The sequence below is a fragment of the Myotis nattereri genome, assembly GCF_964212035.1.
Source record: "Myotis nattereri genome assembly, chromosome: 2".
Taxonomy (NCBI): Eukaryota; Metazoa; Chordata; class Mammalia; order Chiroptera; family Vespertilionidae; genus Myotis; species Myotis nattereri.
This window is the reverse complement of record NC_138076.1, coordinates 137,539,336-137,563,857: the sequence shown is the minus strand read 5'-3', so window position 1 is coordinate 137,563,857 and position 24,522 is coordinate 137,539,336. Positions and strand designations below refer to the sequence as shown.

Genomic DNA, 24,522 nt, shown 5'->3' with positions numbered 1-24,522 from the left:
TACAGTTTTTGTTTTATTTTCAACAAAATGGAGATTTGGGCTGATTTCCCTTTTTATGTTAAAGAAGAACTTTTAAAAGGATGAAAAGCATATTTAAACATTTAGAAAAATTTGATTTTCATAAAGCCAGTTTATGTCTATTTGTATTTATTTATGATATTTTGTAAAAAAAAAAAAAGTATCTTTTTCCTCTTAGTTGCATTATATATTCAAAAGATATGGATATACCATGGTTTATTTTCATATTGCTCTATTGAAATTTTTAGCTATTTTCTTATTTTTGCATTTATAAATAGTGATGAATTAGATGTCCTTATATTTAGATCAAAGAGAGATTTTCTTTTTAGAGAATAGGTAACTAAGTCCAGATTATCAAATAGTAGGGGGTCCAAAGTATTAATTTTTCTAAATACTTCCAATTTTCTCAACAAAACTATACAATTTATATTTACCCAGTATTTACCCAAAGTCACTCAGTGACTTTTACGTCCAATTTTTTCCATTTCTCTTTTTTTCCCTACTTGGATTCAGGTGAAATATATTTTTTCAGTTTGATTTTCATTTTTATTGATGAAGGAGATTGAACATTTTTTCAAATGTTTTTGCCTTTTCCTTAATTTCCTCTCTGGATTGTGTGCTTTTTGTGATTCACATTTAGAAGACTATTTCCTGCCCACCCCCCTCCCCCCGCCTCTGGGAACAAATCCTCTGTCTTCTGTACAGTGCAACAACACTTAAATATTTCAATCTTGAGTTCTACTTATTACAATGATCTCAGTTCCTTTGTAGCCTCACCTTCATGATGCTCACCACTCCATTATACTAAGAATTCAATTTTGCCCTGCACTTGGGAAAAAATGTTACGTTTCATTATGGTTTATTCATTTAGATTGAGGAAGATAAGCTTTAAAACTTTGTGAAATGAAAGCCATCGGCCAACAGTATTTTTAGTATCACTAAGAATTAGACTTGTACGAATATGCAGTGATTCTCAACTTCCGCTGCATGAGAATCAATCCCCTATGGAGAATTTAGTTAGACCAAGGCACTGGTATTTTTAAAAGCTCACAATTGATATGGTCCTTCAGGTTTGAAAATTGTCCTTTAAGTCCCTATGGTTCTTTTCCTCATGATGTGTTTTTCTGGAATAGGATATATGAAGCTCCAAGAACACAAGGTCTTTAGTTACACTTTGAAAATGGACTTCTGGTACAAATTCAAAATTGAATTATTTCCAAGTTCAGTCTTCTTTATTCATGATCTATTTTCTCATTTATTTTTGCCAAATGATATGTTTCTCCTTTCTAGAATCTAAGACTACTCAATTATGTCCTTGATCCATCAAGTTATTTACAACTTTTAACATTTGGTTTTGTGTGTTTTAATTTTTTTCCTATAATCCAGAAACTTTAAGCTTTTTGTTGTGTAGAATTTCAGAGGAGCCAAGGTAATGGTTTGCAAAAGTTACTTTTAGATGATAAAGAGGCTTTGCATCATTTCATTTTTCTAGCAGAGACCTGAAATTTAAAGATTCGTGATGACTGAACATATTATTCCCCTGCCATTAAAAATTTCAAATAGCATTACAAAAGTTAATTTTGAGCAGAGATCTGCCACAGAAGTTTTCATTTTTATTTAAATATGTTTATTGATTTCAGAGAGAATGGGAGAGGGGGAGAGAGAGAGAGAAACATCAATGATGAGAATCATTGATGGGCTGCCTCCTGCACACACCCTACTGGGGATTGAGCCTGCAACCCAGGCATGTGCCCCCAGCCAGAATAGATCCCAGAACCCTTCAGTCCACAGGCCGACGCTCTATCCACTGAGCCAAACCAGCCAGGTCCACCAAAGAAGTTTTTAAAACACTGAGACAGTTAATTCTATGAATTTAGCATTATTGTGATTTGATATAAACCAACAATCCCACCTCTTAAAATTTCCATTTATTGTTTCTAATTTTTCTTATTCTGCATTTTTAACTTCTAACCTCATCTCCCTTTGCTCCTTGTCTTTTATACCCAGAATTACCCCTTTTTAAATACCTAAAATATTGTTCAAAATAATTTTGAAATATAAAAGTGGACATACCATCAAGAAAACTGCTCAATGAATTATAAACGTTGTTTTGTAGAGATAAAAACTTCTAAGGTCTTAGAATAAGCTCCCATTAATTATTTTAAAATTTGGGAACACTATTATCTGTGTTGGAAAGGGTTAGATTACCAGTTAGGAGGAGTCTAATCTGATAATCCAAGTCTTGGCATTTTGAACTAGAGTGATGACAGAAGAGATGGAGGGAAATGGACACATCAGGATATATTTTGAAGTGAAAGTGAGAGGACTTGGTGTAATGCATGGAATGTAGAGGGAAGGAGAGAGGTTGTGAAGAAGAAACTGCTTACATAGTATTACCATCATCTCAGGTGTAATGATGGGAGAGGAACTGTTTCATTGGAGAAGGTAGGAAGTCAAGTTGTATATTGGACATTTTGAGTTGAGGTACCTAAGTGGATTGTTTTTAAATTGAGATATAATTAATATAGACATTATATTAGGTTTAGGTGTACAAAATAATAATTTGATGTATGTTTATATTGTGAAATGATTACCACAAGTAAGTTAAGTTTTGTAACACATAGTTACAAAAATTTTATTTTTTTATTGTGATGCGAACTTTTAAGGTCTGCTCTATAATCAATTGTCAAATATACAATAATACAGTATTGTTAACTGTAATCACCACACTATACATTGCATCCTCAGACTTATTCATCTTATAACTGGAACTTGTACCTTTTGACCACCTTTGCCATTTGGCCCTTTACATCCCTCCCCCATCTCAGCCACCCATCAATTTGTTCTCTGAATATGTGAGTTTGTAGGGTTTTATTTAGATTCTGCCTGTGAGATAAAACAGTATTTTTCTTCCTCTGTCTGATTGATTTCTCTTAGCATGATGCCCTTAAAGTATATTCATGTTGTGGCAAATGGCAGAGTTTCCTTCTTTTTATAGTTGGGTAATATTCCATTTGATATATATGGAATATATATATATATATATATATATATATATATATATCCTATCTAATAAAAGAGAAACATGGTAATTGGCGTACGACCTCTACCCTTCCCATTGGCTAATCAGCGAGATATGCAAATTAACTGCCAGCCAAGATGGCGGCCAGCAGCCAGGCAGCTTGAAACTAACATGAGGCTTGCTTGCTTCAGTGATGGAGGACTGCAACGTTCCCCGCCTGCCTTGCTGGCCTCTGAGCCTGCAGTTTCAAACATTGTAACAAATATAGAAGCTAAACAAAACCCCAGAAACCAGCTTTCAGCCGGCTGGGATCTCAGAGCTGGAGTTGATACAGAGTTTCGATTATAGAACCTAAACAAACCAGATACCTGTTTTCAGCAGCTGAGGCCTCAGAGCTGGAGCCAAGCCTCAGAGCTAAAGCTGGCCCAGAATAATAAAAAAAAAAAAAGTAAAAAAGGAGCAGTTGTGAGCTTCAATCCAAGCCTGAAAACAGCCCTCAGCCCCTCATCCAGGCTGGCCAGGCACCACAGTGGGAACCCCCACCCTGATCCAGGACACCCTTCAGGGCAAACCAGCCAGCTCCCACCCATGCACCAGGCCTCTATTCTATATAGTAAAAGGGTAATATGCCTCCCAGCACTGGGATCAACGGAGCTGAGAGGCCTCCCGGCATCGGGATCAGTGTGGCAGGGGGCAGCACCCCAACCCCCTGATCGGCCCTGCTCTGTGCCTGATAGGGGGGAGCTCCCCAACCCCCTGATCACCCTGCGGCTCTGTGTGTGACAGGGTGCGGCGCCCCGACCCCGCCCCACCCCACAGGCCCTGCTCTGTGTGTGACGGGGTAGAGCCATAACCTCCCCATCGGCCCTGCCCTGAGTGTGACAGTGGCGGCGCCCCAACCCCCTGATCGGCCCTGCTCTGTGGGTGATAGAGGGCGGCGCCCCAACTCCCCACCCTCACGGGCCCTGCTCTGTGTGTGATGGGGTAGAGCCATAACCTCCCCATCGGCCCTGCCCTGAGTGTGACAGTGACAGCGCCCCAACCCCCTGATCGGCCCTGCTCTGTGGGTGATAGAGGGTGGTGCCCCAACCCCCTGATCGGCCCTGCTCTGTGTGTGACAGGGGGCGGTGCCCCAACTCCCCTATCAGCCCTACTCTGTGCGTGACAGGGGGGAACCCCCCAACCCCCTGATGGGCCCTGCTCTGTGTGTGACAGGGGGGAGCACCCCAACCCCCTGATGGGCCCTGCTCTGTGCGTGACAGGGGGCAGCACCCCAACCCCCTGATTGGCCCTGCTCTGTGCGGGACGGGGTGGCACCACAACCTTCCCATTGCCCCTGCCTTGAGTGTGACAGGGGGCGGTGCCCCAAACCCCCTATCGGCCCTACCCTGAGCATGACTGAGGGTGGCATCGCAACCTCCCAATCTGCCCTGCTCTGAGCCCGACCAGGGGCTGCACCTAGGGATTGGGCCTGCCCTCTGCCACCCGGGAGCAGGCCTAAGCCAGCAGGTAGTTATCTCCCGAGGGGTCCCAGACTGCGAGAGGGCACAGGCCGGGCTGAGGGACCCCCCCTCCCCCCCGAGTGCACAAATTTTTGTGCACCGGGCCTCTAGTGTGTGTGTGTGTGTGTGTGTATATATATATATATATATATATATATATATATATATATATATATATATATATATTACATTTTCTTTATTCATTCATCTATCGATACACACTTGAGATGGTCTCATGTTTTGGATGCTATAAATAATACTGCAGTGAACATGGGGATGCAAGATATCTTTTTGACATAGTAATTTCAGTTTCTTCAGATAAATAACTAGAAGTGGAATTGCTGGATCATATGGTAATTCAATTTTAATGAGGCATATTTCCATGCTTATTTTCCATAGTGGGTGCACCAATTTATATTTCCACCAAACTGTATATAAGGTTTCCCTTTTTTCCACATCCTCATCAACACTTGTTATTTCTTATCTTTTTGATAATAGCCATTGTGAAATGTGTGAGGTAATATCTGGTTGTGGTTTTGATTTGCATTTCTCTGATGATTAGTGATGTTGAGCATCTTTTCATGTACCTATTGGCCATGTTTTTTTGGAAAAATGTCTATTCAGATCCTCTGAACGTTTTGTAATTGTATTTGTTTTTTTTTTCTTTGAGTTCTTTGAATTATGTATATATTTTGGATATTAATGTATTATTTGCAAATATTTTCTTCATTCTCAGGACTTAGATTGTTTGAGGTCATTAAATTCTTATTCAGATTGAGTTTGCCACAAATTCTCATTAACAAGGTTGTCCTTTTGCCTTCATCTCACGATTTTATTTCTCATAAAATAAGTTTGTTTTAAAGTCATTGTATTCCTAAAAAGTTGTCATCAACGTGAAAAACTTCACATTCATGAGGAGTGTTGTTAAATGGTTGATGTCACTGATGCCAGTGGCAGCCTGGGGTACAGGTGAAAGCCTGGTTTATAAATTCTGCAAGGATATTCAAGACAATGAAGTCAGGACTGGCATAGACATGGCGAAATGCTATTCCTACTTTTCGAGCTGAATGGAATCCTGTTCTCCATATATATATACATATATATATATATATATATATATATATATATATATATATATTTTATCATGACTGTTCTTTGTTTTTCCCCAGTATCTGAATTATAAAATGAAAGAACTCACTTAGTAGATGCCTACTAAGAATGCTAAGTACTTTCACATTGTTGTCTTATTTTGACCTGATGCTAATTCCAAGAAGGAAATATATACAACTCATTTTGTAGAGGTCAAGAAATTGAAGCTTTGGTTATTGGTACGTTAGAAAAGGAAGGAGAAGAAAAACTACTCACAAAAAATTATATACAAATTTGGATTCCACAGTCAATTATTTTTAGGTTAAAATTTTCCTAAACATGTTTAAAAAGGAGGTGGATGAAGTCATATATTTAAGACATAATGCTGTGTTAACTGTCCATTTAAAAATGTATTTCATCTCTAATGTTAAGTGAAGTCACCATGCTGTATTGATGATCATCTTAATTTTTCCCTCCCTCTCTTTTGGTTTCAGGGGAAGAATTTGTCTCTTTTCCTCAGCATTAGTTTGTTAACTCTCTGGGGGACTTCCCTTTTGGGTGCCCGTTTATACTGGATGGGAAACAAACCACCAAGCTTTTCCAACTCTGACAACCCAGCTGCTGATTCTGATAGTCTCCTGGCTCGCACACTCACCTTCTTCTACTTGCCAACCAAGAACCTCTGGCTGTTACTCTGCCCTGATACCCTCAGTTTTGATTGGTCAATGGATGCCGTGCCTCTGCTCAAAACAATTTGTGATTGGAGAAACCTACACACTGTGGCCTTCTATATTGGACTCCTCCTTCTTGCCTACTGTGGTTTAAAGAGCCCAAGCGTGGAAAGAGAATACTATGGGAAATTTGTAACAAATGGCAAGCAGAATGCAAATGGACATAGCTGCCATTCAGATGTGGAGTACCGGAACTCAGAGATTAAGCCCAGCTTTGCATCCAAAGTAGAAAATGGCATTAAAAATAATGTACCACAGACAACACCACTTCCTTCTACAGAGAACATTGTTGTACTGTCTTTATCTTTGTTAATCATACCCTTTGTTCCTGCCACGAACCTGTTTTTCTATGTCGGCTTTGTAATTGCAGAGCGAGTATTGTATATTCCTAGCATGGGCTTCTGCCTCCTCATTACAGTGGGTGCCAGAGCCCTTTATGTCAGAGTCCAGAAGCGGTTTCTCAAGAGCTTGATTTTTTATGCTACAGCTACATTAATTGTTTTCTATGGACTCAAGACGGCAATCAGGAATGGAGACTGGCAGAATGAGGAAATGCTGTATAGGTCAGGGATAAAAGTAAACCCCGCTAAAGGTAACAATTTATTTTATGCTTTTACCTAGACAGTTTACTCTTTCTGCCTTCTTATATCTATGCTTCTTGCCTTAAAACACAGCATTAAGGATGAAGAGGTCCTTTTATGCAATGCCCATATCTTTTTATCTTTTAAGAGGTGAGCAGTGCAATTTAGAGTCATATCAGTGTTCCATATTTGGAATAGGGAAGTATTTTTCCAAGTCCTTGGCTACATTTGTCCAGAGCAGTGCTTCTAAACCTTGGCTGCACATTAGAATCACCTGGGAATCTTTTTAAAATCCTGATTTCTGGGCCTCATCCTCCGGAAATTCTGTTTCTTTGTGACGAATGTTGTGGCCCCACCCCATAACAAAGAAACAGAATTTCCGGAGGATGATTTCCAGGTGATTCTAATGTGCAGCCAAGGTTGAGAACCACTGGTCCAGAGGCATTAGAACTCTTGTTATGTAAAAATATCGACTACCATAAGATTTTAGAAAAATGCTTGGTTTCCACATTTTAAAGTACTGATGGACATCACCTCTTTCTGCGTGTAATAAAAGTCAGGTTAAAACAATTAAGTATGCTTGAGCTCTCTGTTTTGTAAGCATCACCTGAGTAAACACCACCAGAATGACACTGACACAGCAGACTTGGAGGTAAGTCTACCTCTGAACCTCGGAACTGTGTCTGTAGGTGTCAGTGCTTACGCATGCAAGCGTGAGCTATCCGTAGCGTTGCAGAGGCCAAGTAACTGGGGTGCTGCTGAGTAGTGAGCACATTCTTATTTTAGTTCTTAAGTCACTTGGGGAAATAAACTTTTCACTGTACCATGTACAGATTGATCATATTTTTTTTATTGGTTTTGATTTAGAAAGTTATTTTAGCAAACCTCAGGATCTATAAGTGAATAGTAAAAAGCTGTTACAAAGGATTTCTCTGGTTTTAGTTAATTAAATGGTTATGGAAGCCTGAAAACAACTGAATGAAAATAAGTTTACATTTTAAGTGCAGAAATGTAGTAAATAGTGACAAATACCCTTGTTCTTCATAATCCATTTTTTAGTTATGTATCCTTTGGCAGCGGTTCTCAACCTCTGTGTTGCGACCCCTTTGGGGGTTGAATGACCCTTTCGCAGGGGTCGCCTAAGACCATTGGAAAACACATATATAATTACATATTGTTTTTGTGATTAATCCCTATGCTTTAATTATGTTCAATTTGTAACAGTGAAATTGGGGTCACTACAACATGAGGAACTGTATTAAAGGGTCACGGCATTAGGAAGGTTGAAAACCACTGCTTTAAAGTATGTTTGCTTGCATTTGAACTGGTCGTCTACTTTTCCTAACACAATTCTGTACCAGTATTTAAATACTGAAAGTACAAAACCGTTCTAATTGCATGGAGTGCCCTGCTTAGGTATATAAGGATATATACACAATTATCTAGACCAGTGATTTTCAACTTGTTCATGCGATGGCACACATAAATGAATTGCTAAAATTCTGTGACACAACAAAAAAATATCATTTTCCTGATCTGACAAAAAAAAGGGGGGTATATGTTTGATTCATTCACATCGGATGGCTATTGCGTTGGCTGTTGTCATTTTTTTATTTGACAGTCTGAGTGAAAAGAGGTCAGTGCCCCTGACTAAATAGTCAGGTATTGCATTAAAAATTATATATATATACATATATATATATATAATTCAAAGAGGAAGGGAAAGGAGAGAGAGATCGAAACATCAGTGATGAGAGAAAATCATTGATCACTGCCTACTGTGAATGAGCAACACATGTCTGGAAGCCAAGGAACTAATTGTTGGTACTTATACTGTTTAATAGATTGCAGGAATTTTAAGGTGACTGGAAACTTTATTTTTATTTATTTTTTCCCTCAATCCCTCCACCCCCACCAACTCCGCCCGACAGCTGTCTGCCTGCTCTCTGTCTATGAGTCTGGCTCTGTTTTGCTTATTAGTTCATTTTGTTTGTTAGATCCCACATGAGAGTGAAATCAGTGCATAGCGTGTTCTCATGGAAAAGTCTTCACCCTGTGGCTTTTTTAGGTAGTGGGTGCTATAGTTTATTGGATGCCTGAACCTACATCTTGCTGTAAAAATCGTTGTAATCAGTTCCCACAGAATACTTTTCAGTTCATTCTTCTTCACTGGTAGATATAAATATATAAACCAAGGCTGTGCTACCAGTTTATTTTCCTGCTGTTTAAAACCGAAACATAATAAGGAATTATAAGAAAAAATATCAGCGCATTATTTGCATCCCAGGATTGTTCTGAGGAGTTATTAAATTTATTGGTTAAGTTTTCAGTTCCTGTAACAAGGAGCCATGATAACAGTGGCTTGACTAAGATAGAAGCCTCATTCTTTCATGTAACAATCTAAGCAAGTGCAGCCCAGCGCTGATAAGATGGCGCCATGGATTTCCAGGGTCCCAGCCCCTTCTCTTTTGTTCCCTTGCCATCTCAGTAGTGTCACCCTGTCCATGTGGTCCAAAATGGCTCATCGTCACATCAGCACTTCAGCTGACAGGAAGAGAGAGAGAAAGGGCAAATGGTGGGTATACCCTTTGTCCTTATGAGCAGACCTCAGAGATTGTACATCCCATGTTTTGCTCACAGACTATTGGCCTCACCTAGCTGCAAAGAGGGCTGGGAAATGGTATCTGTATTCTGAGAAGGCAAGTACCCAGGCACATTGTCTTACTCTGAAAGAAAAGGAGGGGCAGGAATGTCTGTAACAGGCTCCGTCCTGGACTTGGCTGAAGCATTTTGTAAACTCCTAGATGTTTTCCAGCCTTACCTGCTAGTACTGTTGACAGTGATGATTATGATTCTGGTGAAGTTATTTTGGTGACATGGCTAAAATATTTGATCATTTGTTCATTTATCCATTTAGTTGGTAAAATAATTATGAAGCATTTTCTTGGTTTCCAATATATTTTTATGTCTTCTTGTTATAGTATTAGGCACTCCGAATACTATTAGTTAAATGAATACGCAACTGACCAGTATTTATTATATCATTTGAGACATTAAAAATTGAATTCCTGTCCTAGCTGGTTTTGTTCAGTGGATAGAGCACCGTCCTGTGTGCTAAAGGGTCCCAGGTTCGATTCTGGTCAAGGGCACGTACTTCGGTTGCAAGATGGATCCCCAGCCCTGGTCAGGGAATGCAGGAAGCAATCCATAGATATGTCTCTCTCACATTGAAGTTTCTCTCTCTGCCTCTCTCCCTTCCTTCCACTATCTCTAATAATCAATAGAAAAATATCCTCAGGTGAGGATTAACCACCTCCTCAAAAATTTTGGATTCCTGAACCCTTACTCCAGCCAACTGTTTTACTTGAAGCCTTTACTATCTCAGTTGATGGCAGCTCCATTTTCCCTGCAGCGCTGGTCCACACCTTGGAGTCATCCCTGCCTTCACTTTGTCTTTCACATCCTACCTCCATTTCATTAGCAATTCACCTCTGCTGTCTGCAGCGTACCTCCGGATCTTGACCACTTTTCACCACTTCCACTGCTACTGTGGCCCAAGCCAACTTCATCTTTCATCGGATTATCATTTAAAGTGTGTGTCCTGATCTCCCTGCCTCTGTTTTCTTGTCGTTAGTTAGCATACTGTGTGATGTTTTATTAAAAGTGACCTGATGTGTGGGTAATAGGAACTGAGGTAGATGGGCGTAGGGTGAGGTTTAATTTTAGTCTGGCTAGGAGTTGGGCTGTTACCAGAGGCATCACATGTCCCTGGTGTCCTTGCTGTTGTCTTTGGGCTTCTATAAGAACTTAGTGATTTGCATCTCTTTTTGCTATAATCCCCTGTTATTATACTGGAGGCCTGTTGATAATGTTGGTAAAGGGAGGGGAGTGTTGTATGGTTTCATAGTTACATTTTTGTGTCTCCGGACGCTGACCTTGCTGCATATTAGTTTTCTCTATCTCCCCCTCCCGTTGAGAGAGGAAGGCTAGATGGTTCTGGACTGCGAGGAATGCCATTCAGCAAGGTCTTTCCCCTGAAGAATAGACCTTCGTTGTGGAGACAGATAAGGGCATACAGTAGTCCCTCCTTATCCTAGGCTTTGTTTTATATGCTTTCAGTTACCTATGGTTCACCTTGATCTGAGAATATTATGTAGAAAACTCCAGAAATAAACAATTCTTAAGTTTTGAATTGCTTGCCATTCCAAGTAGTGGGATGGAATCTCATGCCTCCTGCTCCAAGCTGCCTGGGATGTGAATCATTCCTTTGTCCACTGTATCCACGCTTAACAGCATGTCCTTGAGTAATGGCATTTGGTTATAATGTTGATGAGGAAAAAAAAAAATCAGTTCCCCACTGTGCCACTGTCTGTGGAATTTGCACCTTCTCCTGATGTCTGTGTGGGCTTTTCTCTGGATTCCTCCCAATAAGGAGACAGAGAGTAAGAGAGACACCCCATGCTCACAATTTTTATTGCAATACATTGTTATAATTGTTCTATTTTATTATTAGTATTGTTCTTAATCTCTTACTGTGCCTAATTTATAAATTAAATTTTATCATAGATCTGTATGTATAGGAAAAAACATAGTATGTGTAGTCATGCACCACATAATGAGCTTTCTCTAAATGACAGACTACATATAGACCAGTGACTTAAAAGATTATACCTTGGCTGAAACCTTCCTGTTGCTAGAGAGGTAGTAGCTGACATTAAGTCCTAGTGCAAGACATTATTTATGTGTTAGTGGTGATGGCGTGAACTGGTGTAAACTGATGGTGCTGCTGGTGTAAAGAAACCTCTTACACTGCCAGTCACATTAAAGTATGGTCTAGGTTTGTGTAAGTGAGCTCGGTGTGCTTCTCACAAGATGAAATCGCCTAACGCTGCATTTCTCACAAGGTATCTTATTGTTAGTGACATGGCTGTGTAGGGATTGGTATTATCCATGGTGCCAGGCATCCACTGGGGTCTTGGAACTTATCCTGTGGATAAGGGGGAACTATTGTATTTCAAAAGGTTTATTCTTATGCTCCCTCCTCCAGAGCCAGGAGGGCATCTTAGCTCTTTACATGAGAACCTGGTGGTGTCCATGAAGGCAAAACTCACAAAAGTGTAGAGGCCCCTAAATTTGCTGTGGCCCCATGAGTTTCTCCCGCTCACATTCAGCCGCTAGCAACTCCTCACAGTTACAAGTTCATTGTTCCCATCGATTTCCATCTCCCACAGCTTCTACTCCAGGTATTCGCATCTCTGCTGTGACTCTGGATTTGCTCCTCTCTCCAGATTTTAGGGTCCTGGCTTGCCCCACGACCTCAGTTCACTGATAGCTCCAAAAAAGGCATTGGTTTTATTTATTTATTTATTTAGCTTTTTCTTGGTGAAAGGATGGGAGTGATGACTCCCAGTCTCTTTACATGTCTGACCTGAACCCCTGCTCCCATTTTACATCCTTAGAGTCAGTGTTTAACCAGCAGCCCTGGCGATCCCTTTGTAATTCAAGTCAGACTCTGGTACTACCGGCCTCTAGTCCTCCACTGAGTCCCCATTTGTCTCAAAGTCAAAGCACATCATCCCAGACTGGACCCTATACTTCTGTCATCCAGTCCTTGGCCGCTTTCATGTGCCTTCTGTAAGCCACGTGAGTGCCTGCCTCAGAGCTTTTGCACCTGTCATTGCTTCTTCCTGGAATGTGTTGCCTGGGATATTCTCTCCTTGGTCTCCCTCACCATCTTGAGGACTGTGGTCACATGTTACATGATAAGTAAATTGCTGCATTTAAAATTGGCTACCCCTTCCTAGGAAACACTTCTTGTTAGGAAAGGGTAGCCAATTAAATTCCCAACAATTCAAAAATTGCAACTACCTGCCTTTCCCAGCATTCCCTACCTATTCCCATGCTTTTTTAAAAAATATAACATTTATTATTACTCTTTGATATACTACCTCGTCCATGTGTATGTGTTTGATGTCTGAATATATGTCCAGCATACACTAGAATGTAAGACACACGAAGGCAGAGATTTTTGCATTTTTAAAATGCCATGTATGTAGCAGTTAGGACAGTGCCTGGTGGAGAAAAGGCATTCAGTAATGAATACACTGAATAATAAATGTTAAAGTCATCATCCTTCTCTTTAAAGAGGATTTGTAATCTGTTTAGAGATAAGGTGTACATACATAAAGAAGGCAAACATGTAAAGTATTAGGCTGTTGCTCTCCTGTGCACTGAGGTGTGCTTTATAACAGGAGGGATAGAATTGGGAGTGGATTCCATGGCTGCCTCTGTAACATATGCTTCCTTTCTGATACAAGGCAAAACTCTTTCAATCCAGGTTTCTTCTTCTTTTTTTTAAACCTATTTATAATAATTTTTCTATTTATAATAATTCTGTCTAGCATTCATTCCTTAGCAATTATGAGATTGGCAGTAATCTTCCTAAAGGCAAATTTTTTTACTTTATTATGTTATTTGAGCCTGGCAAAAGCTTAGAAACCCTTTAAAGCCAGTCTTTCCTCAGGTTGTCTGAGAATATAGTTATTTCATTGTTAGTTTTTTTCCCCCTTCCTTTGAAAGCCTTTGCAAATTTTGGAGTTCTTCAGTCTACCACGTGCTTTAACTGAATATGATTTTAAGCCTCAAGAAGCATTATACATGAAGCTGCTGCCTTCAGTAATCGGTACTATAGACAGCTGCCAGTCATTAACTGATTGGATGCAAATGACGATGGGTAAAGCCTGTCTTAGTGACTGTGCCGCTAATTTATGGTTTAAATTGGGATAGCAGAGAAATGATAGCTGATTTGGACTATGTAAACCACAAGTCTCATCTCATTATGTGGTTGATAATGTCAGGAAAATACTAGACATGATTGATTACTGCAGTTTGCTGATTTCACAATGACTCTTTGCATTTTTGTGCTTAGGAAAGAGGAAATTTTCTCTGATGACTGCTTTAATGAGCAAGCCACATAATATTTAAATGGCCTTTTTTTTTCTGTTTAAACTAACATTTTTATAAACCATATTGATTAATATTTGCTTGAAAAAAGCATTTTTAATTCATTACAAAGTGGCTAAATGTATGATCACCTTTCTTCTTGGCTCTATCTAAATCCCCATGTGTCTTTGGCTCTGTAGAATTTGGCACAATTGGTTTCTGCTTCTGTGGCTTTTCAGACACTACACAATTTTCACTATCTTTCATTTTCACAGCTCTCTCTTCTGCAGTTTTGTCTCCTCTCTAGATTGATTCATCAAGATTCTGTCCAAAGACAGCCTTTATTTTCCTTTCTGTGTAGAATTAACAACACTATCTGGTAAATAACATGGGTCAATAAATGGGTCATTGAATTTCGAAGGTATTTTCCCCATGACCTCATCTCTGTGTGGAACCTCTCCACCTGGGTGATTTGCCAGCATCTCAAACTCCTCGCTTATCTTCCCTGCAACCAATGACTTGCTGACATTCTTACTGATTAAGGTCATATGCACAGACTAACAAAGTTATTATAGATAAACAGATCAGTGAGCACATAAACATAAAAGAGAATGATAGCATATAGGTAGCATATCTGATATGCTAAAAGACATTTGCATTTTTAAAGTTAGATTAAAAATCAAATCAGTTCTTTAGAATAATGTATTAACTCTATATCAGTTTGCTTTAAGGAACATATAGCTATGATTTTTAATGGTATGAAAAAATATCTTAAAAAATAGGAAATATTAAGCAGGGTCAATTCAAGAAAATTTTATTAAGAAGCTAATGTTTATTTTTAATGTCTGTTTTTAATGTAAGTATGTGAAATGCTTGAATAAAATATGTATGCACATATTTGAAACTCTAAAAGTGATTATGCAAACATTTTATATTCATCCCATCCTAATACAAATTACAAATATTGCCCATTTAGATTAAAAAAGAAAGAGACAAATATTTGTTTCAGTTATGCAAGATTAGACCATTTTTCTTTCATCCTGGATTTCTGTAAAATTGATACTCCCATTTCAACTTCTCATCGTTTCAGATTTCCAGAAACAAGTATGTTGATGGAATATAATTTTATTCAGGAAACAACTCATAATTCAAGTGAAATCTAAACCTCTAAGCCATGTGAAACTTGACTAATTCACTGTGGATTTTATAGTCTAAGTTTTTGTTTACCTTTAATTGAATATCTTCTATGGTGAATTGTGATTAACCAGCTAGCTTTGAAATGAAGTATTAAATTTTATTATTTTATTTTGTTGATAATGTCATGTTACTTCTAAAGTAAGGTGAACATTTTTCAAAAGAGGTTCAGATTTTTATAATGAATAAAACTTAACAGTTAAGTCAGGAAGGGAATCAGTATAGTATATTGTTAAGACTGACTGGCCTAATGAAAGAGTTGTAAGATACAGATTTTCATTTTTAACAGAGATGTGGTAGGAGATGTGGCACCTAATAGCACCAGTAAAGGCTGGTTGAGAGAGAAATAGTACGAAGTTGAATCAGACTTCTGTACAGTAAAGAAATCCTGTGTTGCTTCTTTTCATTTCTTTTGAGTTAAAAAAAGAAATAGAAAATAATAGGGCTGACAAGAATAAAATGAAAATGTGTCATTTACTCAATCTAGACTAAAATAGTTTAAAAAGTAAATTTGCTGAATTGTTAAATTAAGGCTCCATTTAAACATTTGATTCTTGAAGCTATCAACTGTAATTATTTTTCAGTTGAAATGGAGTATTCACAGAAGTTCAAAAGTATATGGTTTTCTTGCCACTAAGAATGGAGTGGCACACAATTCTTTTCTTTTTCTACCAGTTCTAATGACTGTGAGTAGGTTGTATTATAAAAATACAAAAAAAACAACTCAAAACCAGATCACAACAGACTCAATTAAAATGGCCCTATGGTGGTGTATTATCAGTGAAGCAGGTGATAATAATCTCTTTGAGGTTTTCCATAACCAACTTTTAGAACCTTTACAGGCTTTGTAAAACTTTCAAATCTAAAATTAGTCTTGTCTTAGATTGAATAAATTTATCAGTTATATTTTAAAGGAATTGAAACTAGCATATAATTTTTAAAAAGTATAAATTTAAATTAATTTCATATCCATATTAGCTATTGTGTTTGATTCTTAAGTTTTCTAACATTCTATTAAATATTTATGAAATACATTGTTCATTGAGATACATGTACACATATACACTTTATATTTGTACTATTTAAAGAATATTGCTAAAACAAATACCCATTTTGCAACTTGAGTATTACTAGTATCTTTGAAGTCCTGCCCTCATACTTTTTCTTATTTCGGTTTTGTTTCTTTCAATTCATTTCTCTTACTTGATGTTAGAACCTAATTACGGTGTTAAACAGAAGCGATGACAACAGGTTTTTGTCTCATTCTTATTTTAAAAAGAATTTTTAATATTTCACTATTAACTATGTGCATTTTATAGGTTTTCTGTAAATAATTTTGATCTGTAGAGATTTATTTCTAGTTTAATTTTTTTTCTGAATTTGTATTGATAATGACATGTATTTTTACACTCCATCTGTTAATTTGATAATTTATACTAACATATTTTCTAATGTTGAAGTTGCTTTGCATCCCTGGAATAGGCGGAGGAGTTAGTTATAATGCATTTTCATTTTTATATTCGTCTAAATTTGTTTTTCCCCCATAGTCCTGTGTGAGGTTGGCGGTTCCAATATTGTGCTGTCATTTTCTCGTTTTAGAATCAATTAGCATCATAGAATCAGTTTGAGAGTATCACTTCTTTTTTTGTTTCCTGAAAGATTTTATAAAAGATTAGAGTACCACTTCCCATACATATTTGGTAGAATGTACCTGTATACTTAGTCATTTGGTAGAATGACTAAGCATGATGTTTTGTGTATGAGAAGGTATATATGTTTCTATTGATTTAACTTCTTGTATGATTTTGGAAACATTCTGGTTAATTTTTGGATCAATTTTGCTAAACATTTCCATCCCTTCCACACGCCCCCCCCCGGATTTTGTTTAGTTCAACTACCAGTGGTTGGCAAACTCATTAGTCAACAGAGCCAAATATCAACAGTACAACGATTGAAATTTCTTTTGAGAGCCACATTTTTTAAACTTAAACTATATAGGTAGGTACATTGTTATTAACTTAATTAGCGCACTCCTAAGGCTTAGGAAGAGCCACACTCAAGGGGCCAAAGAGCCGCATGTGGCTCGCGCGCCACAGTTTGCAGACCACGGAACTAGAGTTTCAAATGTATTTGCACAACGTTATGTAAATAATGTTCTCAGTCCCGCCCCCCCCCCCATATACCTGCCTCAGTTTAATTTAAAACATATTTTTGATTTGAGACTCTTTGGGTGACAGGTGTTGTATTGCCTCAAACTTTGTGAAGGTGATTTATGTGAAGGAATTTCCAGGGAATTTTTTTTCTGTTTGTCCAAATATGTTGAGCAGACAATATCCACCTTCTCCTTTTGTTTGTTTTTAGTTCATCTGTTCAGGCTGTTTCCTTTCAGGGGTCTAGCATTTATGTGGTTTCCGGAACCCAACCTACTGTTTGAAGCCAATCTATGGAAAGGCCAAGTCCTGGCTCGTCAGAGCGTTCATCAGACACATGCAGGGTGGATGCCGTCCTCAGCGCTTGTTCATCCTTCTAGATTCCTGCTTTCATGCAGTTTCTAGACTTGGGGATGTTTACTTTTTTTCTCAATTAATACGTTGCTTAACAGATGTTTTTATTGTTTATCTAGCATTTTTATGTGCTCTCCACAGTGAGGGACTCTCTGACCATTGAGTGCTACTATGCCACCAGAAAGAGAAACCTAAGAAATATCTTCAATTCTGGCATCTCTTCAGGGATGGTTAGCTATGTTAGAAGATATATTTGAGAATAGAATTGTATGTTTTAGATCATAGCAGATACTTTTAAAATTTTTAATTCTTCAACAAAAGAGAGCTAAGCTGCTAGAGTAAGCGATAAAGTACATTACAGCACTATCTCGTGCAAAATCAAATTACAGGTGTTTGACCTTATAAAACACAGAAGGGGAAAAGAAAATATGTTTATTTCCTGCTGTGATATAAGGTTTCAGATAATTTTACAGATGTAGCAGATTTTCAAAAAGCCATGTAGTATATTTTAGTTTTATCTTTAGTATGCATACACACCTATTATGATTGATAGTGGATTTAAAACAAGATAACATTTAAGTTCAGGGATTACTGAAAAATCTGATATGTTTCAAGTCATATAATTATTGAAAAGTGGTTGGCTGTAGAGGACTTTATATACGTATAACTTTATATAAAAAGATGACTAATACAAAGCGTGAGAACCACTGTTATGCAAATGGGTGTTGAAAATATCTTTAGCTTTGAATAATAGTGTTAAACTTATTTGTAATTTAAAAATATTACCAACCAGGGAGATCTAGCAGGAACATGCATATTATGTGCTTACTAAAAGTGAGGTGAGGATCAAACATTAAAAGTTTTGAGTTAAAAAAATGATAATATTGTTTCCCAAGTCAGAAAGCACAATCTGGTTTGATCAAACAATAGACAGAAAGAAATTTGAAAGAACAAACAAATCTTGAGGGCAGAACTACATTAGAAACTTTATTGTGTCTTGTATTTAGGATTCTAATCCCCAATAATACTAGCTGCTACTCTGAGCATTCATTCATTTTAAACAGCTTAATTTAATTCCTTTATGCAAGATACCATGGGATATTATATTAAAATAGCAACATCAACATCTCTTTTGGAAGTTGTATACGCATCTATTATAATTAGGAAAACTTTCTCTCTAGGAATGGTAAGTGCAGAAAGAAAAACTGGATTAGATATGCAACACAACAGCTGAGAGGCAGGTTTTGACAAGGACGGATTACTGAGGCATCAGTGCACTTTTTTTCTTAAGTGCAGTTGTTTTCCTGGGTGGCAGAGGAAACTTACAGTCTTACAATGTTTGGGGCTGATGGCAGAGGAAATTTACAGTTTTCAATGTTTGCGGTTCTGTGTATTGCAATTTGGAGTTTATACAATAAGGAAATGTGATAAACATTTTTTTTTCTCCTCCTATTCTTGTTCTTTGGGAAACTAGAGAAAATTTCTCAGACTATATATTATGAGACCACCAGCAAAGAGGAAAAGTTTTGAAATATTTTAAAGATATCATCTGGTTTTACTTTATCAGTTGGCTTATTTTCTTTGAGTTTTACAATAAGCTTTCATGGTTTGCAGTAATGGTGAGGAGCACCTCATATCTCTACTCACAGTGTTTTGGAATAATCTGAATACTTTCCAAGGATGGCATCAAGTTATATTTGCTCTAGAGATAAATTAGTGAATGAGTGGTGGTGTTCACATTCATGTGACGGTTGAAAATTAATTTAAAGGAGAAATAAGTTTCTGGTCTTGCATAATGAAAACAAACATGTGAATGATGTCATATAAATCTATGGATTGTGCATTTTTCTTTTCTCCAATCACAAGGATATAATAAAATTACTTTTGCTCTTGAAATTCTGTTATTTGGAAGCCATGGAACAGGATTTTAAAATCTCTTTTGCTGTTAGATTTTCAACGATGTTGAGATAGTTCCTGCGGCCCGCTGTACAGTCCCCGCAGTCCTCCCAGCACCGTACTCTGTGCTGTGGTGTGTGCAGTTGTTCTAGCAAGAGGCTGTTTTCTGCTGTGGTCAGAGGCCCGCCATGTTTTGGTTGTGCCTGTAGGTTTTCAGCTCATTCCCAGTTGAGCTTGGAGTAGATACTTATTTTTGAGGTTTCAAGTTAACAACTTTGGTTTAAAGAGGTATATCCTAACCATATCTGGTCATTTGATAGAGAAATACAGTTTCCCTATGAGTTTTAATCAACCTGACATATAAATAGTCTGAATGTCAGCATTATTTAGGACTCATGGATAGATTATATGATTTCTGCCAATAAGAGCATATATCTGGTCATAATTACTAGTTGGTAATATTTGTTAATCACTAACATGTGTCCAGTAGATGTGTTGGGTATAAATGATCCTTTCATGGCTCTGAGAATGCCCTGTTGGGATCCAATCTGGCTAAGATCAGAGTTGCTTCTCTTTCTTATATTGCTCAGTTGATGCGATAATGTCATTTCAACACATTGATGTTTCTGAATTTAAAGCTTTTCCTGATTCTTCCAATTTATCTTACCCCTCTGCTGATTGGCTATCTTTCACTGCCTGGCAGTAGAAGTTTCTGAGTTGTGCATTTAAGACTGTTAAATGAGTAACGACATTATTTAATTCAGTGTTAAGATTTTCAAGGGATGCAAAAATGCTTTATACTCAAGTATTTGCTGCATAGCCTTTCTTTCTTTTAACTGCTTTTTCAAATATTTTCATTTACAGTTTTTATTCAATATTATTTTGTATTAGATTCAGATGTACAGCATAGTGATTCGATGATTATATATTTTGCAAAGTGTCCCCCCCCATTATTTCAAGTGCCCACCTGACACCATACATAGTCATTGCAATATTATTGCTGATATTCCCCATGCTGTACCTTACACCCCCATGACTATTTTGTAACGACCCATTTGTACTTCTTAATCTCTTCACCTTTTCCACCCAGTGCCCCAACCCCACTCCCTCTGGCAAGCATCGTTCTATTCTCTACAAGTCTGAGTCTTTTTCTATTTTGTTTGTTCATTTATTTTGTTCTTTAGAGTCCATGTATAAGTGACATCATATGGTATTTGTCTTTCTTTGTCTGACTTATTTCACTGAGCATAATACATTTCTGGGTCCATCCATGCTGTTGTAAATGGTAAGATTTCATTTTTATGGCTGAGTAATATTCCATTGTATATATATGTACTGCCACTTTTTTATTCACTCATTTATTGGTGGATACGTGGGTTGCTTCCCTATCTAGCTATTATAAGTAACACTGCAATGAACATGGGGGTGCATATATTTATTTGAATTAGTGTTTTGGGTTTCTTCACATACATACCCAGAAGGAGAATTCCTGGCTCATAAGGCAGTCTCATTTCTAATTTTTTGAGGAACTGGCATACTGTTTTCCATAGTGGCTGCAACAGTCTGCATTCCCACCAACAGTGCTCCATCCTCACCAAAAATTGTTTATTGGTTTACTGGTGATAGCCATTCTGACTGGTGTGAGGTGATACCTCACTGTGGTTTTGATTTGCATTTCTTTGATGATTAGTGATAGTGAGCCTCTCTTCATAGGTCTATTGGCCATCTGTATATCCTATTTGGAGAAGTGTCTGTTCAGGTCCTTGGCCCATTTTTTTAATTGAATTTTTGGTGTTTGCTTCTTTTTGGTGTTGAGTTATCTGAGTTTTTTTTATAAATGTTGGATATTAAATCCTTATCAGATATATCATTCATAAATATCTTTTTCTATTCAATAGGTTGTATTTTCACTTTGTTAATGTTTTCCTTTGCTCTGCAAAATCTTTTTAGTTTGATATAGTCCTATTTGTTTATTTTTTCTTTTGTTTCTCTTGCATGAGGAGATATATCAGGAAAATACTAGTAAGAGAACTGTCAGAGATTTACTGCCTATGTTTTCTTTTAGGAGTTTTATGGTTTTAGGTCTTACATTTAAGTATTTAATACATTTTGAGTTTTTCTTGTATATGGTGTAAGAAGGTGGTCTAGTTTCCGTTTTTTTGCATGTGTCTGTCCAGTTTTTCCAACCTCATTTATTGAAAAGACTGTCTTTACCCCATTGTATGTTCTTGTCTTCTTTATCATACGTTAAATGATCATACAGGCCCGGGCCTATTTCTGGGCTCTCTGTTGGGTTGCAGTGATCTGTGTGTCTGTTTTATGCCAGTGCCATACTTGTGTGTTTATTACTATAGCCTTGTAGTATAGTTTGATGTCGGGTAACAGAACACCTCCCACTTTGTTCTTCTTTCTCAAGATTGCTGTGGCTATTTGGGGCCTTTTGTGGCTTCATATAAATTTTTAGATTATTTGTTTTAGCTCTGTGAAAAAAATGCTGTTGGTATTTTGATAGAAATTGCATTGAATCTATAGATTGCTTTGGGTAGTATGGGCATATTAATGATAATTATTGTTATCCACGAACATGGTATATGCTTCCATTTATTTTTACCTTCTTTAACTTATTTATTTAATGTCTTATCATTCTGAGTACAGGGCTTTTACTTCCTTGGTTAAATTTATTTTCAGGTATTTAATTGTTGTTTGTACAATTGTTAATGGGAAGGTTTGCTTAGTTTCTCTTTCTGATAGCTTATTAATGGTGTATAAACATGGTGCTAATTTTCGAGTGTTTATTTTGTATCCTGCTGAATTCCTTTATCAGTTCTAGTATATATTTTGGTGGAACCTGTAGGTTTCTCTCTATACGGAATTCCTTTATCAGTTCTTGTATTATTTTCTTGGAACTTTTAGGGTTCTCTTTATATAGTATCAGTTCCCTGAATTTCACTGAATTCCTTTATCAGTTCTAGTAGTATTTTGGTGGGATCTTTAGAATTCTCTTATTTTATAATATGTGTTTTTGTTGATTTCAGAGAAAGGAAAGGAGGGGGAGAAAGAGAGAAACATTGATGATGAGAGAGAATCATCGATTGGCTGCCTCCTGCATGCCCCCAACTTGGGATCCAGCCTGCAACCTGGGCAAGTACCCTGACCGGGAATCAAACCTTGACTTCCTGGTTTGTGGGTTGACGCTCAACCACTGAGCCACACAGGCCAGGCATAGGGTTCTCTCTATGTCATATCATATTGTCTGCAAATAATGACAGTTTTACCTTCCCCCCTCACCCCCACCCCCAATTTGGATGCCTTTTATTTCTTCCTCTTGTCTGATTGCTGTGGCTGGGACTTCCAATAGTACTTTAAATAAGAGTGGTGAAAGTGGACATCCCTCTTTTTTTCCTGATCTTAAGGGAAATGCTTTTACTTTTTCCTCACTGAATATGAGTTAACTGTGGGTTTTTCATCTGTGGCCTTTATCATGTTGAATTATGTCCCTTTTATTTCCATTTTGCTGAGAGTTTTTTATCATAAGAGGGTGCTGGATTTTCTCAAATGCTTTTTTCTGCATCTATTGATATGATCATATACTAGTAATTTTTATCATTTTTTTTTCATGTGGTGTATCACTCTAATTGATTTGTAGATACTGGATCAACATTTGAATCCCAGGGATGAATCCCACTTGAATGTGGTATAGTGTATTATCTTTTTAATGTATTGCTGAATTCAGTTTGCTAGTATTTTGTTGCAGGTTTTTGCATCTATGTTCATCAGGGATATTGGCCTATAATTTTCTTTCTTTGTAGTGTTTTTATCGGGTTTTGAAATCAGGATAATGCTGGCCTCATAAAATGAGGTTGGGAATATTCTCTCCCCTTGAATTTGTGGAATACTTTGAGAATGGTGAGTGTTAATTCCTCTTTGAATATTTGGTGAAATTCACCTGTGAAGCCATCCAGTTCAGGACTTCTGTTTGTTGGGAGTTTTTTTTATGGTTGCTCTGATTTTGTTGGTTATAATTGGGTCTGTTCAGTTTTTCTATTTCTTCATTTCAGTCTTGGAAGATTTCTATTTTTTTAAGAACTTATACATTTCTTTCAGATTGCCAATGTTATTGTTTTTGGTATTTTCTTATAATCTTTTGTATTTCTGTTGTGTTAGTTGTTACTTCTCTTTTACTGCATTTGTGATTTTATTTGGGTTATTCTTTCATTTTTTCTTGATGAGTATGGTTAAAGGCTTATCAATTTTGTTTATACTTTCAAAAAACCAGCTCTTGGCTTTATTGATCTTTTTTGTTGTTTTTCTTTAGACTCTATTTCATTTATGTCCACTCTGATCTTTATTATTTCTTTTCTTACTTTGGGCTTTGTTATTCTTTCTCTAGTTCTTTAGGTATAAGTTCAGAATGATTATTTCAGGTTTTTCTTCTTCTTTGGGTAGGCCTGTATTGCTATGAATTTTCTTCTTAGGACTGCTTTTGCTGTGTCCCATAGATTTTGAGTATTTGTGTTTTTATTTTATTTGTCTCCAGGTATCTTTTGACTTCTTCCTTGATCTCTTTATTAACCCATTATTGTTTCGTAACATTTTACTTAGCCTCCATGTGTTTTCAGTTTTTTTCATTTATTTACTTTTCAGTTACATACTAATGTGGCCAACGAAGATGCTAGATATGATTTTAATTTTCTTAAATATATTGACCTAGTTTGGTGGCCTGACATGTGGTGTTTCCTGAAAAATGTTCTATGTGCACTTGGAAGGAATATATATCCTCCTGCTTTGGGGTGCAATTCTTCGAAAAAATCAATTAAATCTATCTGGTCTATTGTGTCATTTCTTGTTGATTTGATGTCAGTGGGGTGTTAAAACCCCCTAGTATTACATTGTTACTGTCAATCTCTCCCTTTATGTCCATCAAAATGTGCCTTTTATATTTAGGTGCTTCTGTCTTGGGTACATAAATGTGTATAAGGATTATATCCTCTTGTTGGATTAAGACATTTATCATTATCTAATGTCCTTCTTTGCCCCTTATTT

The 24,522-nt window shown here is 37.2% G+C and overlaps 1 protein-coding gene across 1 annotated transcript in view; it reads left to right on the top strand.

Annotated features, from left to right (window-relative positions):
- The window catches only part of TMTC2 (transmembrane O-mannosyltransferase targeting cadherins 2), a 403,304-nt gene that overhangs the window by 190,842 nt on the left and 187,940 nt on the right, over nt 1–24,522 (top strand). Inside the window, exon 3 of the mRNA XM_081084170.1 lies at nt 6,126–6,954. Within this exon, the coding sequence (XP_080940296.1) occupies nt 6,126–6,954 (829 nt within the window). The remainder of the gene's footprint in view (nt 1–6,125; nt 6,955–24,522) is intronic.